We start from the raw sequence: 15310 nt of genomic DNA, 5'->3' as shown, positions 1-15310 counted from the left end.
GCCTCGTTTTTTTTTTTTCTTACGGTGTTTACTGAAGGGGTTAACTAGTGGGCCAGTTTTATAGGTCGGGCCGTTACGGACGCGGCGATACTAAATATGTGTACTTTTATTGTTTTTTTTTTTTTATTTAGATAAAGAAATGTATTTATGGGAATAATATTTTTATTTTTTTTTTTCATTATTTTGGAATATTTTTTTAATTTTTTTTTACACATTTGAAATTTTTTTTTTTTACTTTTTTACTTTGTCCCAGGGGGGGACATCACAGATCAGTGATCTGACAGTTTGCACAGCACTCTGTCAGATCACTGATCTGACATGCAGCGCTGCAGCCTTCACAGTGCCTGCTCTGAGCAGGCTCTGTGAAGCCACCTCCCTCCCTGCAGGACCCGGATCCGCGGCCATCTTGGATCCGGGGCTGGAGGGAGCAGGGAGGGAGGTGAGACCCTCGCAGCAACGCGATCACATCGCGTTGCTGCGGGGGGCTCAGGGAAGCCCGCAGGGAGCCCCCTCCCTGCGCGGTGCTTCCCTGTACCGCCGGCACATCGCGATCATCTTTGATCGCGGTGTGCCGGGGGTTAATGTGCCGGGGGCGGTCCGTGACCGCTCCTGGCACATAGTGCCGGATGTCAGCTGCGATAAACAGCTGACACCCGGCCGCGATCGGCGGCGCTCCCCCCGTGAGCGCTGCCGATCGCATATGACGTACTATTGCGTCCTTGGGAAGTAAAGCCCACCCCACATGGACGCAATAGTACGTCTAATGGCAGAAAGGGGTTAATATTGCCCTTTCTGCTTGTGTGCCAGTCTTGACTCCTGGGTGTGCCATCTCTCTCTCTCTCTCCAATTGTGGGCCATAGAAAGCCTATTTTTTTTTTAGCTTGATTTGGGTTCCAAAATCTACCTGAAAAAATCACTACATCAATCATTGGGAGAAAAATATTGGCCTCTGGGCTTGTGTGCCACTCCTGACTCCTGTGTGCGTCATCTCTCACTCAGTGGGCCATAGAAAGCCTATTTTTTGTTTTATTTGTTTTCTAAATTCTCCCTGAAAAAATCATTTTATTTTATTTGGTTTCTAAATTCTTCCTGAAAAAATCATTTTATTCTATTATTTTTTTTTTCTAAAGTCTCCCTGAAAAAAAAAAAAAAATCAGTGGGAGATTAATATTGCCCTTTCTGCTTGTGTGCCAGTCTTGACTCCTGAGTGTGCCATCTCTCTCTCTCTCTCCAATTGTGGGCCATAGAAAGCCTATTATTTTTGTAGCTTGATTTGGGTTCCAAAATCAACCTGAAAAAATCACTACATCAATCATTGGGAGAAAAATTTTGGCCTCTGGGCTTGTGTGCCACACCTGACTCCTGTGTGCGTCATCTCTCACTCAGTGGGCCATAGAAAGCCTATTTTTTGTTTTATTTGTTTTCTAAATTCTCCCTGAAGAAATCATTTTATTTTATTTGGTTTCTAAATTCTTCCTGAAAAAATCATTTTATTTTATTTTGTTTCTAAAGTCTCCCTGAAAAAAAATTAAAAAAAAATAAAAAAAAACAGTGGGAGATTAATATTTACATTTGTGCTTCAGTGACAGTCCTGCGTGTGTGGCATGTCTCTCATTTGTTTCCACCAACAACAGAGTGTGTAACATTGTGCCTGATTTTCGTTGTGGTCTCACCCACCTGTAAAGGGGTAGCTAAATCATACTGAAGTTATATCTCACCGTGTAAGTTGTGTGACAGCAACAAATACCGTTAGTTTGGTTACGTTTTTAAAACAATGAGGAAGTCTGGTGGAAGAGGTCGTGGCCGGGGGCGTTCATTGTCAGCTGGTAATGAGGGTAGTGGTAGTGGTGGAGCATCAGGTGGTCGTGGGAAAAAAAATATTGCACCTAAGTCTGGAGCTGTGGAGCCAGGTTGGTCGTCTGGCTACACAAGGCCTCGAACGCTCCCTTTTCTGGGAGTAGGAAAACCGCTTTTAAAGCCGGAGCAGCAAGAGCAAGTTTTGGCTTATCTTGCTGACTCAGCCTCTAGCTCTTTTGCCTCCTCTTGTGAAACTGGTAAATGTAAAAGCAGCGCGTCGTTAGTGGATGTTCACGGTCAGGGACAAGTCGCTTCCTTGTCCTCTTCAGCAAAAACAACAACAGAGAAGAATGCAGCAGGCGACACAACGGGTTACTCCATGGAGCTCTTTACACATACCGTCCCTGGCTTAGAAAGTGAAGCAGTTAACAGTCCATGCCCATTACAAGTTGAATCTGACATGGAGTGCACTGATGCACAGCCACAGCCAGACTACTATGCTGGTCCTTTGACTCAGACCACAACATTGCCCTCGCAGGGTAATGATCAAGAATCAGACCCTGATGAGACTATGTTGCCCCATCACGAACGCTATACCACCGACCGACACGGTGACACAGACGAAGTTGCACACGAGCTACAAGAAGAGGTAATAGATGACCCAGTTCTTGACCCCGATTGGCAGCCATTGGGGGAACAGGGTGCAGGCGGCAGCAGTTCTGAAGCGGAGGAGGAGGGGCCGCAGCAGGCATCAACATCGCAACAGGTTCCGTCTGCCGGGCCCGTATCTTGCCCAAAACGCGTGGCAAAGCCAAAACCTGTTGGAGGACAGCGTGGCCATCCGGTTAAAGCTCAGTCTGCAATGCCTGAAAAGGTATCCGATGCTAGAAAGAGTGCAGTCTGGCATTTTTTTAAACAACATCCAATTGATCAGCGCAAAGTCATCTGTCAAAAATGTTCAACTACCTTAAGCAGAGGGCAGAATCTGAAAAGTCTCAATACAAGTTGCATGCATAGACATTTAACCACCATGCATTTGCAAGCTTGGACTAACTACCAAACGTCCCTTAAGGTTGTAGCACCCTCAGCCAATGAAGCTAGTCATCAACGCAACATCCCTTCCGGCAGTGTAGGGCCACCATTTTCCGCACCACCTGCAGTATCTGTGCAGGTTTCTTTGCCAGGCCAAAGCAGTCAGGGTCAGGGAATCACCAGTTTCGTAGTAGGAAACACTGCATCTAGGGCACCGGCGGCAACAATACCATCTCCCACCGTCTCTCAGTCTGCCATGTCCACCGGCACCCCTGCTAGTTCCACGATCTCCAGCTCTCCAGTCCAGCTCAGTTATACCAATAAGAAAGTATCTATAGCATTCATTCTTCTAATATGGTGACTTAGGCCATTCATTGAGACAATGCAGGATATTTTTTTCCCCTGGCTCTGTGCAGTCAGGCAGCCTTTTCAGCCCTGGCTCGGGCAGGAGGCAGGTAGAAGAGGCTGCTCAGGTTCGCCTCTGACTCAGCAGGATCACGCAGCAGTCGCTCATTAAACAGACCAGAAAGGTCGCTCTCCAGCCGGGTCTTGCTCCGGAACCCAAGTTTAAGGTTAAAGAGACGACTCAGATTTTGCTCCATGGCTGGCAATGGACGATTGGCTCTTCTCAGATGTCTTTTTGAGGGTTTTAAATTGAATTTAAGCTTCAGCTTTTTCCGTTCAGGATCATGCACGACAAGATGACGAAGCAAGCTTTCCCTCATTGTGAAGGTGCGGATACAGCCAGCATGGTAGCAGTGGTATGGCTGCAGACAAAGATGGATCTTCCTTACGTGATGAGTCAGGTTGAAGACTTTAGTAAACGTCTGCTTACAGTCCTCTCGGGGGCAAGTGTAGATCATACGTTTGATCACATGGGTCAATTTGTGTCTCCGGAGGGAACCCTTGTTTTTGAAGGGTTTATTACACTTTGTACACTTCAAATCCAACGGATGAGTCTTGCGGTGCTTCTGCAGAGCAGACCAAGTTGACGAGGTGGTTTGACATCCTTGGAAAGGGCATCTATATCCTCTATGGCGCCTGATGTGGCCTGCCACTTTGGCTTTAGAGTTGGATTTCCATTCACATCCGGGTTGGTCACAACGAAACTTTGGTTCCATAGTATGATCTGAGATGTGCCATTTTAAGGCTTTTTTCTTTCTGAAGGTCTTCAAACAGCCATTCACTGAGCACTTCAGGGGGTCCGATGTTGCATGTTTATACTTCTGATGACGTTTCAAGGTCCCCTTTGTCACAAAAGCCGCCTGGCAGTTGGTACAGGTGTATTTGTTCAGTCCTAGGTGTTTCTGGCAGTGCCTTTTTAGCTGGGTTTTATGGAAAAACGCTTTCCCACACCCTAGTTTATCACAACGCCATAGCTTCTGTCCGTTGTGCTTAGCCACATGCTCTTGCAGCCTCAGCTGCTTCCTAAATGTCGCCTTACACCCCACGGATGGGCAAGTGAGGACAGGCTTCTTCCCCAGCTTAGCAGCAACTTGACTCTCCAGTCCAGCTCACCCTACATGAGACTATGGTTAGAAAAAGGAAGTACTAAGCCTCGCATCCGCGTACACAGGGTTTGAACGCCCACATAGCTAGACTAATCTCGTTAGAGATGATGCCCTACCGGTTACTTGAAAGCGAAGCTTTCAAAGCCCTGATGGACTACGCTGTACCACGCTACGAGCTACCCAGTCGACACTTTTTTTCCAGAAAAGCCATCCCAGCCCTCCACCAGCATGTTAAAGAGCGCATCGTCCATGCACTCAGGCAATCTGTGAGCACAAAGGTGCACCTGACAACAGATGCATGGACCAGTAGGCATGGCCAGGGACATTACGTGTCCATCACGGCACACTGGGTGAATGTTGTGGATGCAGGGTCCACAGGGGACAGCAATTTTGGGACAGTTCTGCCTAGCCCATGGTCTAGGAAACAGTTGGCTGTAGCCGTTCGCACCCCCTCCTCCTCCTCCTCGTCCTCCTGCAGAAGCGAGAGCTCGTCCACAGACCGCAGTCGCACAACCACTCCATCCGCAGCTGCCACTGTTGCACACCAGGGCTCCCATTATGGGGCAGCTACTGGCAAACGTCAGCAGGCTGTATTGGCTATGAAGTGTTTGGGCGACAGCAGACACACCGCGGAAGTTCTGTCCGAGTTCTTGCAGAAAGAAACGCAGTCGTGGCTGGGCACTGTAGATCTTGAGGCAGGCAAGGTAGTGAGTGATAACGGAAGGAATTTCATGGCTGCCATCTCCCTTTCCCAACTGAAACACATTCCTTGCCTGGCTCACACCTTAAACCTGGTGGTGCAGTGCTTCCTGAAAAGTTATCCGGGGTTATCCGACCTGCTCCTCAAAGTGCGTGGACTTTGCTCACATATCCGCCGTTCGCCCGTACACTCCAGCCGTATGCAGACCTATCAGCGTTCTTTGAACCTTCCCCAGCATCGCCTAATCATAGACGTTGCAACAAGGTGGAACTCAACACTGCACATGCTTCAGAGACTGTGCGAACAGAGGCGGGCTGTTATGTTTTTGTGGGAGGATACACATACACGGGCAGGCAGTAGGATGGCAGACATGCAGTTTTCAGGTGTGCAGTGGTCGAAGATTCAAGACATGTGTCAAGTCCTTCAGTGTTTTGAGGAATGCACACGGCTGGTTAGTGCAGACAACGCCATAATAAGCATGAGCATCCCCCTAATGCGTCTGCTGATGCAAAGTTTGACGCACATAAAGGATCAGGCGTCTGCAGCTGAGGAAGAGGAAAGCCTTGATGACAGTCAGCCATTGTCTGGCCAGGGCAGTGTACAGGACGAGGTAGCGGGCGAAGAGGAGGAGGAGGACGAGGAGGATGATGGGGATGATTATATTTTTAATGAGGAAGCTTTTCCGGGGCCACTGGAAATTGTTGGCGCGGCAAGGTCGGGTTCTGGTTTTTTGAGGGACACAAGTGACGTGGATTTGCCTGAAACTGCCCCTCAGCCAAGCACAACCGCAGATTTGAGAACTGGAACTTTGGCCCACATGGCGGATTATGCCTTACGTATCCTCAAAAGGGACACACGCATTACTAAAATGATGAACGATGACAATTACTGGTTGGCCTGCCTCCTTGATCCTCGCTATAAAGGCAAATTGCAAAATATAATGCCACATGAGAACTTGGAACTAATATTAGCAACCAAACAATCAACTCTTGTTGACCGTTTGCTTCTGGCATTCCCTGCACACAGCGCCCGTGATCATTCTCACACGAGCTGCAGGGGCCAGCAGACCAGAGGTGTTAGAGGGGCAGAAATCAGAAGTGGCGTTGGCCAGAGGGGTTTTCTGACCAGGTTGTGGAGTGATTTTGCTATGACCGCAGACAGGACAGGTACTGCAGCATCAATTCAAAGTGACAGGAGACAACATTTGTCCAGTATGGTTACAAACTATTTTTCATCCCTTATCGACATTCTCCCTCAACCGTCATTCCCATTTGATTACTGGGCATCCAAATTAGACACCTGGCCAGAATTGGCAGAATATGCATTGCAGGAGCTTGCTTGCCCGGCAGCTAGTGTCCTATCAGAAAGAGTATTCAGTGCTGCAGGTTCAATACTAACAGAAAAAAGGACTCGTCTGGCTACCCAAAATGTAGATGATCTAACCTTCATTAAAATGAACCACAACTGGATTTCGAAATCTTTTGCCCCACCTTGCCCGGCTGACACCCAGCTTTCCTTTGAAAAGGTCTTGCCTGTGGACTATTATGAATGACTTTTCCAATATCGTAATTTGCTGCACCTGATTGTCCAGCATACGACATGTTTACACCTCCCTAAATGGCCAAACTCCCCACACGGGGCCGTGGTATCGCCACTTGGCGCCAGCACCCGTGAGAGTGCTGTTTTTTTTCTGAAGAGGTGGGTGTGCCCGCTTTTGGTCGACGGCACTGCCACTGGGTCCCTCATAGTACAATAAAGTGTCTCTGGCGGTGGTGGTGCGCACCCAACGTCAGACACACCGTTGTAATATGAGGGGCCCTGGGCCTGTACCGCCGGCCACAAGACAGTTCCCCCCCCCAGCTCAAACAGTGCTCTACCACTTGCAAAATTATCTCTCACAGCTCCACCAATGTTTAGTCTATGCGCTGACATCCTTCAATGCCTGGCACTGACAATACCATTGTATTGACATTTTTGTTATGTTAGGCCTTCGAAGCCTGTCTGCGGTCCCTCCTTCCACTAGGCCTCCACTGACCATTGTACTGCTGCCCGTGTACCCCTGGAACCAATTTTAAATTGCCAACAGCCCAATTTTGTTATGTTAGGCCTTCGAAGCCTGTCTGCAGTCCCTTCTTTCTACTACTACTACACTGACCAGACCACTGCTGCCCGTGTACCCCTGGAACCAATGTTAAATTGCCTGCACCCCTATTTTTGTTATGTTAGGCCTTCGAAGCCTGTCTGCGGTCCCTCCTTCCACTAGGCCTCCACTGACCATTGTACTGCTGCCCGTGTACCCCTGGAACCAATTTTAAATTGCCAACAGCCCAATGTTGTTATGTTAGGCCTTCGAAGCCTGTCTGCAGTCCCTTCTTTCTACTACTACTACACTGACCAGACCACTGCTGCCCGTGTACCCCTGGAACCAATGTTAAATTGCCTGCACCCCTATTTTTGTTATGTTAGGCCTTCGAAGCCTGTCTGCGGTCCCTCCTTCCACTAGTCCTCCACTGACCATTGTACTGCTGCCCGTGTACCCCTGGAACCAATTTTAAATTGCCAACAGCCCAATTTTGTTATGTTAGGCCTTCGAAGCCTGTCTGCAGTCCCTTCTTTCTACTACTACTACTACACTGACCAGACCACTGCTGCCCGTGTACCCCTGGAACCAATGTTAAATTGCCTGCACCCCTATTTTTGTTATGTTAGGCCTTCGAAGCCTGTCTGCGGTCCCTCCTTCCACTAGTCCTCCACTGACCATTGTACTGCTGCCCGTGTACCCCTGAAACCAATTTTAAATTGCCAACAGCCCAATTTTGTCATGTTAGGCCTTCAAAGCCTGTCTGCAGTCCCTTCTTTCTACTACTACTACACTGACCAGACCACTGCTGCCCGTGTACCCCTGGAACCAATGTTAAATTGCCTGCACCCCTATTTTTGTTATGTTAGGCCTTCGAAGCCTGTCTGCGGTCCCTCCTTCCACTAGGCCTCCACTGACCATTGTACTGCTGCCCGTGTACACCTGGAACCAATTTTAAATTGCCAACAGCCCAATTTTGTTATGTTAGGCCTTCGAAGCCTGTCTGCAGTCCCTTCTTTCTACTACTACTACACTGACCAGACCACTGCTGCCCGTGTACCCCTGGAACCAATGTTAAATTGCCAACAGCCCAATTTTGTTATGTTAGGCCTTCGAAGCCTGTCTGCAGTCCCTTCTTTCTACTACTACTACACTGACCAGACCACTGCTGCCCGTGTACCCCTGGAACCAATGTTAAATTGCCTGCACCCCTATTTTTGTTATGTTAGGCCTTCGAAGCCTGTCTGCGGTCCCTCCTTCCACTAGGCCTCCACTGACCATTGTACTGCTGCCCGTGTACCCCCGGAACCAATTGTAAATTGCCAACAGCCCTATTTTTTTATGTTAGGCCTTCGAAGCCTGTCTGCGGTCCCTCCTTCCAGTTGGCCTCCACTGACCATTGTACTGCTGCCCGTGTACCCCTGGAACCAATGTAAAAGTGCCTACAGCCTGTCCAATTTGTTATGTTAGGCCTTCGAAGCCTGTCTGCGGTCCCTTCTTTCTACTACAACTACACTGACCAGACCACTGCCGCCCGTGTACCCCTGTAACCTATTTTAAAGTGCATACAGCCAATTTTTATTCTCTATTTTACAATTATAAAGCCCAGATGGACTACGCTGTACCACGGTAAGAGCTACCCAGTCGTCACTTCTTTTGCGAGAAAAGCCATCCCAGCACTACAGCATCATGTAAAAATCTGCATTGTCCATGCTCTCTGGCTATCTAATAGTAGAAAGGTGCACCTGACAACAGATGCATGGACCAGTAGGCATGTCCACGAAAGGTTAGATGTCCATTACGGCGCACTGGGTTAATGTTGTGGATGCATGGTCCACAGGGGACAGCCTACAAAGTCTGTCTGCAGTCCCAAATATAAATTGTCCTCCGCTTACCACACCAATGCTGCCTGTGTACCCCTGGAACATTTCATAAACTCCATTGACCAAAATTAGGGGTTTACAGCCTACTACCAGTGTCTGCCGCTCCAAGGTGTTCCCCGGGTTGCCTTTTCTGAGCTTTGATCTTCAGGCTCTTCTTAAGTAGTTGTTGAAAACAACACTGCATTCGGCCTACAAGTTGGGTCTGGGATGTAGAGATGGTGTGTTCCACTCCAAGGTGTTCCCCAGGTTTCCTCGCCATTGCTGCGATCTTAATGCTCTCGTTTAGTAGTTGTTGGAAACTACAGTGCATTAGGCCTACAAATTGGGTATGGGGTGTAGAGAGATGGTGTGTTCCACTCCAAGGTGTTCCCCAGGTTTCCTCGCCATTGCTGCGATCTTAATGCTCTCGTTTAGTAGTTGTTGGAAACTACAGTGCATTAGGCCTACAAATTGGGTATGGGGTGTAGAGAGATGGTGTGTTCCACTCCAAGGTGTTCCCCAGGTTTCCTCGCCATTGCTTCGATCTTCCTGCTCTCGTTTAGTAGTTGTTGGAAACTACACTGCATTAGGCCTACAAATTGGGTATGGGGTGTAGAGAGACGGTGTGTTCCACTCCAAGGTGTTCCCCAGGTTTCCTCTCCATTGCTTCGATCTTCCTGCTCTCGTTTAGTAGTTGTTGGAAACTACAGTGCATTAGGCCTACAAATTGGGTATGGGGTGTAGAGAGACGGTGTGTTCCACTCAAAGGTGTTCCCCAGGTTTCCGCGCCATTGCTGCGATCTTAATGCTCTCGTTTAGTAGTTGTTGGAAACTACACTGCATTAGGCCTACAAATTGGGTATGGGGTGTAGAGAGACAGTGTGTTCCACTCCAAGGTGTTCCCCAGGTTTCCTCGCCATTGCTGCGATCTTAATGCTCTCGTTTAGTAGTTGTTGGAAACTACACTGCATTAGGCCTACAAATTGGGTATGGGGTGTAGAGAGACGGTGTGTTACACTCCAAGGTGTTCCCCAGGTTTCCTCTCCATTGCTTCGATCTTCCTGCTCTCGTTTAGTAGTTGTTGGAAACTACAGTGCATTAGGCCTACAAATTGGGTATGGGGTGTAGAGAGATGGTGTGTTCCACTCCAAGGTGTTCCCCAGGTTTCCTCGCCATTGCTGCGATCTTAATGCTCTCGTTTAGTAGTTGTTGGAAACTACACTGCATTAGGCCTACAAATTGGGTATGGGGTGTAGAGAGACGGTGTGTTACACTCCAAGGTGTTCCCCAGGTTTCCTCTCCATTGCTTCGATCTTCCTGCTCTCGTTTAGTAGTTGTTGGAAACTACAGTGCATTAGGCCTACAAATTGGGTATGGGGTGTAGAGAGATGGTGTGTTCCACTCCAAGGTGTTCCCCAGGTTTCCTCGCCATTGCTTCGATCTTCCTGCTCTCGTTTAGTAGTTGTTGGAAACTACACTGCATTAGGCCTACAAATTGGGTATGGGGTTTAGAGAGATGGTGTGTTCCACTCCAAGGTGTTCCCCAGGTTTCCTCGCCATTGCTTCGATCTTCCTGCTCTCGTTTAGTAGTTGTTGGAAACTACACTGCATTAGGCCTACAAATTGGGTATGGGGTGTAGAGAGACGGTGTGTTACACTCCAAGGTGTTCCCCAGGTTTCCTCTCCATTGCTTCGATCTTCCTGCTCTCGTTTAGTAGTTGTTGGAAACTACAGTGCATTAGGCCTACAAATTGGGTATGGGGTGTAGAGAGATGGTGTGTTCCACTCCAAGGTGTTCTCCAGGTTTCCTCGCCATTGCTTCGATCTTCCTGCTCTCGTTTAGTAGTTGTTGGAATCTACACTGCATTAGGCCTACAAATTGGGTATGGGGTGTAGAGAGATGGTGTGTTACACTACAAGGTGTTCTCCAGGTTGCCTTTCCTGAGCTTCTATGTTCAGGCTCTCATTAAATTGTGGTTAAATGGAACAACTGCATTATGCGTACTAGTTGGGTTGGGGCCTACTATCGGTGTCTGCCACTCCTTGCTGTTCTCCTGGTTTCCTGTCCTGAAATTCCATTTTCAGGCTCTCGTTAAGTAGTTGTTAATGTTAGACTGCATTTGGCCTACTAGTTGGGTTGGGGCCTACTATCGGTGTCTGCCACTCCTTGCTGTTCTCCTCCACTGAACAAAGCTGTGCCGCCTGTTTACTACGGTTGCCAATTTTGAACTGCATTTTGACTACTTACTGATTTGGGCCTACTCTCTGTGTCAGCCTCTCATTCCAGTTGTCCTCCACTGCAATGCCCCCTGGTTAGTCCTGTGTTACCAATTTTGAACTGCATTTAGCCCACTTTATTCTTTGGGCCTATATCTGTGTTTCCTCCTCATCCTGCCCATTGCCCAGCCAGTGATAGATGAGTCTGCTGGTACATTGACCCATAACGCTAAATTCCCCGTGCACGCTACACAGCAAGATTGTGACCCTGCTGAAAGTCAGGTTCCTCTTCCCGCATACCATACCACCTTACACGGGGACAAAGAGGAAGGTGCAGATGAAAGTGCAGGTTCCTTCATCAGGTGGGGGGAGGAATACTAGTTGGCGACGTCACTGGCACAGGGCCTCTCATAGTAAGCAAAAGTGTTGCTGCCGGTGGGAGGCGTCCCCGCCGTGCAAACACACCGCTGTACTTTGAGGGGCCCTGTGCCAGTGCCAGTGCCAACGAGTGGGCCCCCCCTGCTTGCTCAGGATCACAGCATTTGCAAAGTTGAAATACTTTCCTCTCCCTGCTCCACTGCCGTGACGCGTTCCAGATTTCCTGGGCCCACTAATTACTTGAACCAGCCCTACCCCCCACAACTTTAGCCAAATGACCTCCAATTTCAAATGCCTTCCAATTATTATAAGCTAAATTATGATTGACAAGTTTCAGTAAAAAGAATGGATGTTTTTGCCATTAAAATGGGCAGTGTAGGTGTTTTCCTGGCCTCCACTCACTGCCGACTATGCTCCCCATTGACTTGCATTGGGTTTCGTGTTTCGGGCGATACCCGACTTTTCGCGATAATCGGCCGATTCCACTCGACTCGACTTCTAAGATAGTCGGGTTTCGCGAAACACGACTCGACTCTAAAAAGGTCAAGGTCGCTCAACCCTAGTTTTGATGCCTTCATTGTGAATGTACAATTTTCATAGTCATGAAAATACAGAAAAATCTTTAAATGAGAAGGTGTGTCCAAACTTTTGGTCTGTACCGTATGTTGACACAAAGAAATCTGTTATACTATGTGTCTAGGAAAGTTCCATAAAAGATGCCCAAAGGAAAAATGCCCACCGAAAAAAAGCCCACATACATGAATGTCCACAGGAAAATTGCCCACATGGGCAAAATAACAACAGTTTATTAAAACAATTAATTGAAGAGGGCTAAGGCTGTATTTACACAAGGAAAATTGGGCACATGCTGATACAGCCAGGGTCACACTGTACACAGGCCGCGGTGCAATATAACATATCACAGGTCTGATGGAGTAGGTGATAATGACGTTATATTGGTACAGCTGGGGTCACACTGTACACAAGCTCCAGAGCGATATAACATATTACAGGTGGGGGTGAGATGGAGGATAATAATGTTATATATCAATACAGTCAGGGTCACACTGTGCACAGGTCCCGGAGTGATATAACATATTATAGGTTGGATACAGGAGGTGATAATGATGCTATATCGGTACAGCCAGGGTGATACTGTAGATAGGCTCTGGAGCAATATATCAAATTACAGGTTGGGGGGATGATAATAAGGTTATATCGGTGCAGCCGGGAGCGCACTGTACACACCTGTACACAGGCTTTGGAGAAATATAACATATTACAGGTTGCGGGATGATAATAATGATATATCAGTACAGCCAAGGCTGATTTTAGGCAAAGTGGGGCCCTAGGCAAAAGTTTAAAATGGGGCCCCAAATGCCAACATATTGTACATCCACAGAAGCATTTCTCTTGTATTTACCTGTGCTGTGTTCATGCCACTAAACGAGTGTTTGCACTCACACTACATTACATGCACATAAACACACACTTAATAATAAAATAAAGATGAGAATTCTTTTTTAGTAGTCCATGTAAATTGGCATTCAAGAGCGTTCAGATTTTTTCACTGACCCATAGCCTTTCTTTTCTGATGTTGATCCAACACTTGGATCAATATCAGATGTGCAAACGGACCCATTCACTACTATAGGTACGAGTGTTCTCCGTATAAAACATGGGATAGCACACATATGCAGAAAAATGATATCTGAATGAGGTATAAATTTGCCCCCTTCTGTGAATGAAATCTGTGGTACACAACATGCTCATATTTCTGCAAGGAATAAGAAAGATGTGGCTGGAAACGGCACAGTAGACTAAGCCTGGACATGACAGGGGTTTGAATGTAGGAGGCCAGGAAAGGGTTAACTTTTATTATGCATGTACATACCAGGTGAATTTAGGGATTGTAGGTTAGGTCACACAGGGGGCATGAGACCAGGATTGGGTAAGAGATTATGGGGGTGGGATATTTTAGGGTACCTTAAAGGGACTCTGTCACCTGAATTTGGAGGGAACAATTTTCAGCCATAGGGGCGGGGTTTTTGGGTGTTTGATTCACCCTTTCCTTACCCGCTGGCTGCATGCAGGCTGCAATATTGGATTGAAGTTCATTCTCTGTCCTCCGTAGTACATGCATGCACAAGGTGCAATCTTGCCTTGCGCAGGCGTGTACTATGGAGGACAGAGAATGAACTTCAATCCAATATTGCAGCCAGCATGCAGCCAGCAGATAAGGAAAGGGTGCATCAAACACCCCAAAACCCCGCCCCTATGGCTGAAAATTGTTCCCTCCAAATTCAGGTGACAGAGTCCCTTTAAAAGAAGAGGAGTACACATGGACCAATAAATTCTATCTGGGTACTGGACCAGTGAACAATCCTCCCACCCACGACTCTTTTTATGTTTGGTTGGCAATGATCAAATTTTGGTTGTGGTGTGTGTGATTTTGGTATTAAGGTACTGTCACACTAGACGATATCGCTAGCGATCCGTGACGTTGCAGCGTCCTCGCTAGCGATATCGTCCAGTGTGACAGGCAGCAGCGATCAGGCCCCTGCTGTGCTGTCGCTGGTCGGGGAAGAAAGTCCAGAACTTTATTTCGTCGCTGGACTCCCCGTAGACATCGCTGAATCGGCGTGTGTGACACCGATTCAGCGATGTCTTCGCTGGTAACCAGGGTAAACATCGGGTAACTAAGCGCAGGGCCGCGCTTAGTAACCCGATGTTTACCCTGGTTACCATCCTAAAAGTAAAAAAACAAACACTACATACTTACCTACCGCTGTCTGTCCTCCAGCGCTGCGCTCTGCTTCTCTGGTCTGGCTGTGAGCGTCGGTCAGCCGGAAAGCAGAGCGGTGACGTCACCGCTCTGCTTTCTGGCTGCCCGGAGCTCACAGCCAGACCAGAGAAGCAGAGCGCCGAGGACAGACAGCGGAAGGTAAGTATGTAGTGTTTGTTTTTTTACTTTTTAGGATGGTAACCAGGGTAAACATCGGGTTACTAAGCGCGGCCCTGCGCTTAGTTACCCGATGTTTACCCTGGTTACCGGGGACCTCGGCATCGTTGGTCGCTGGAGAGCGGTCTGTGTGACAGCTCTCCAGCGACCAAACAGCGACGCTGCAGCAATCCGGATCGTTGTCGGTATCGCTGCAGCGTCGCTATGTGTGACGGTACCTTTAGGCTTTAATTTCATCATGGCAGCTGGAAGGTAGGAGGTCAGGGATGGCCTTGTTTAATTAGGGTTAGGGTTACATGGGAGGTATGGTGATCCTTCATTAGTAAGTATGGTTACTTCCTGCCAGGATGATTCTCAGAGAACAAAAGAATTGTTGTGTGGACAGTACTGTGACAGTCTGTTAACGCCGAGTTGGAGCCCTGTGACTGGGGAGTGTTGTATTCGGCAATGTTCAGTCTTGGTGGGCCATCTAAAATCACTGAGGAAAGAATTGTTTTTACGTTTGTTTGCATTCATGTTGTAATTAATAAAGGCTGCTATGGCCACATATTTCCATCGTTCCTCAGCGTTATGTGTACTATTCATTAATGCCGTAGACACTTTTCAGTACTCTATGCATGTAGATTAACTGTTGTTATCTGCTGCAGATTTAATCTCTGGAAATTTGCAGGTAGGAAAAATCCTTAGCAATTCCATCCTGTCCAGACTATCATTTATACACTATCATTGGATTGCAACTGGACCAACAATTACAATGAAATCACACTTTCC

The 15310-nt window shown here is 47.7% G+C and overlaps 2 protein-coding genes across 9 annotated transcripts in view; both read right to left on the bottom strand.

Annotated features, from left to right (window-relative positions):
* Positions 1-15310, bottom strand: part of NOS1 (nitric oxide synthase 1) — a 419319-nt gene that overhangs the window by 76250 nt on the left and 327759 nt on the right. The gene's annotated exons all lie outside the window — the stretch shown is intronic.
* LOC138657497 (P43 5S RNA-binding protein-like) lies at positions 3208-15124 on the bottom strand. The gene is made up of 2 exons (XM_069745278.1): positions 15040-15124; positions 3208-4342 (listed from the first exon to the last, which is right to left on the bottom strand). Exons 1-2 carry the CDS (start codon positions 15122-15124, stop codon positions 3246-3248), a joined length of 1182 nt encoding a protein of 393 aa, XP_069601379.1. The 3' UTR covers positions 3208-3245.

Source organism: Ranitomeya imitator, chromosome 1 (assembly GCF_032444005.1).
Source record: "Ranitomeya imitator isolate aRanImi1 chromosome 1, aRanImi1.pri, whole genome shotgun sequence".
Classification (NCBI taxonomy): Eukaryota; Metazoa; Chordata; class Amphibia; order Anura; family Dendrobatidae; genus Ranitomeya; species Ranitomeya imitator.
The sequence above is the reverse complement of the archived record's forward strand: the minus strand, read 5'-3'. Positions and strand labels throughout refer to the sequence as shown.

Coding starts and splice junctions, on each gene's coding strand:
- LOC138657497 (XM_069745278.1), bottom strand. CDS start 15,124: ATGAATAGTACACATAACGCTGAGGAACGATGGAAATATGTGGCCATA. Junction 4,343..15,039: donor CAACATGAATGCAAACAAAC/GTAAAAACAATT, acceptor ATGTAGGGTGAG/CTGGACTGGAGAGTCAAGTT.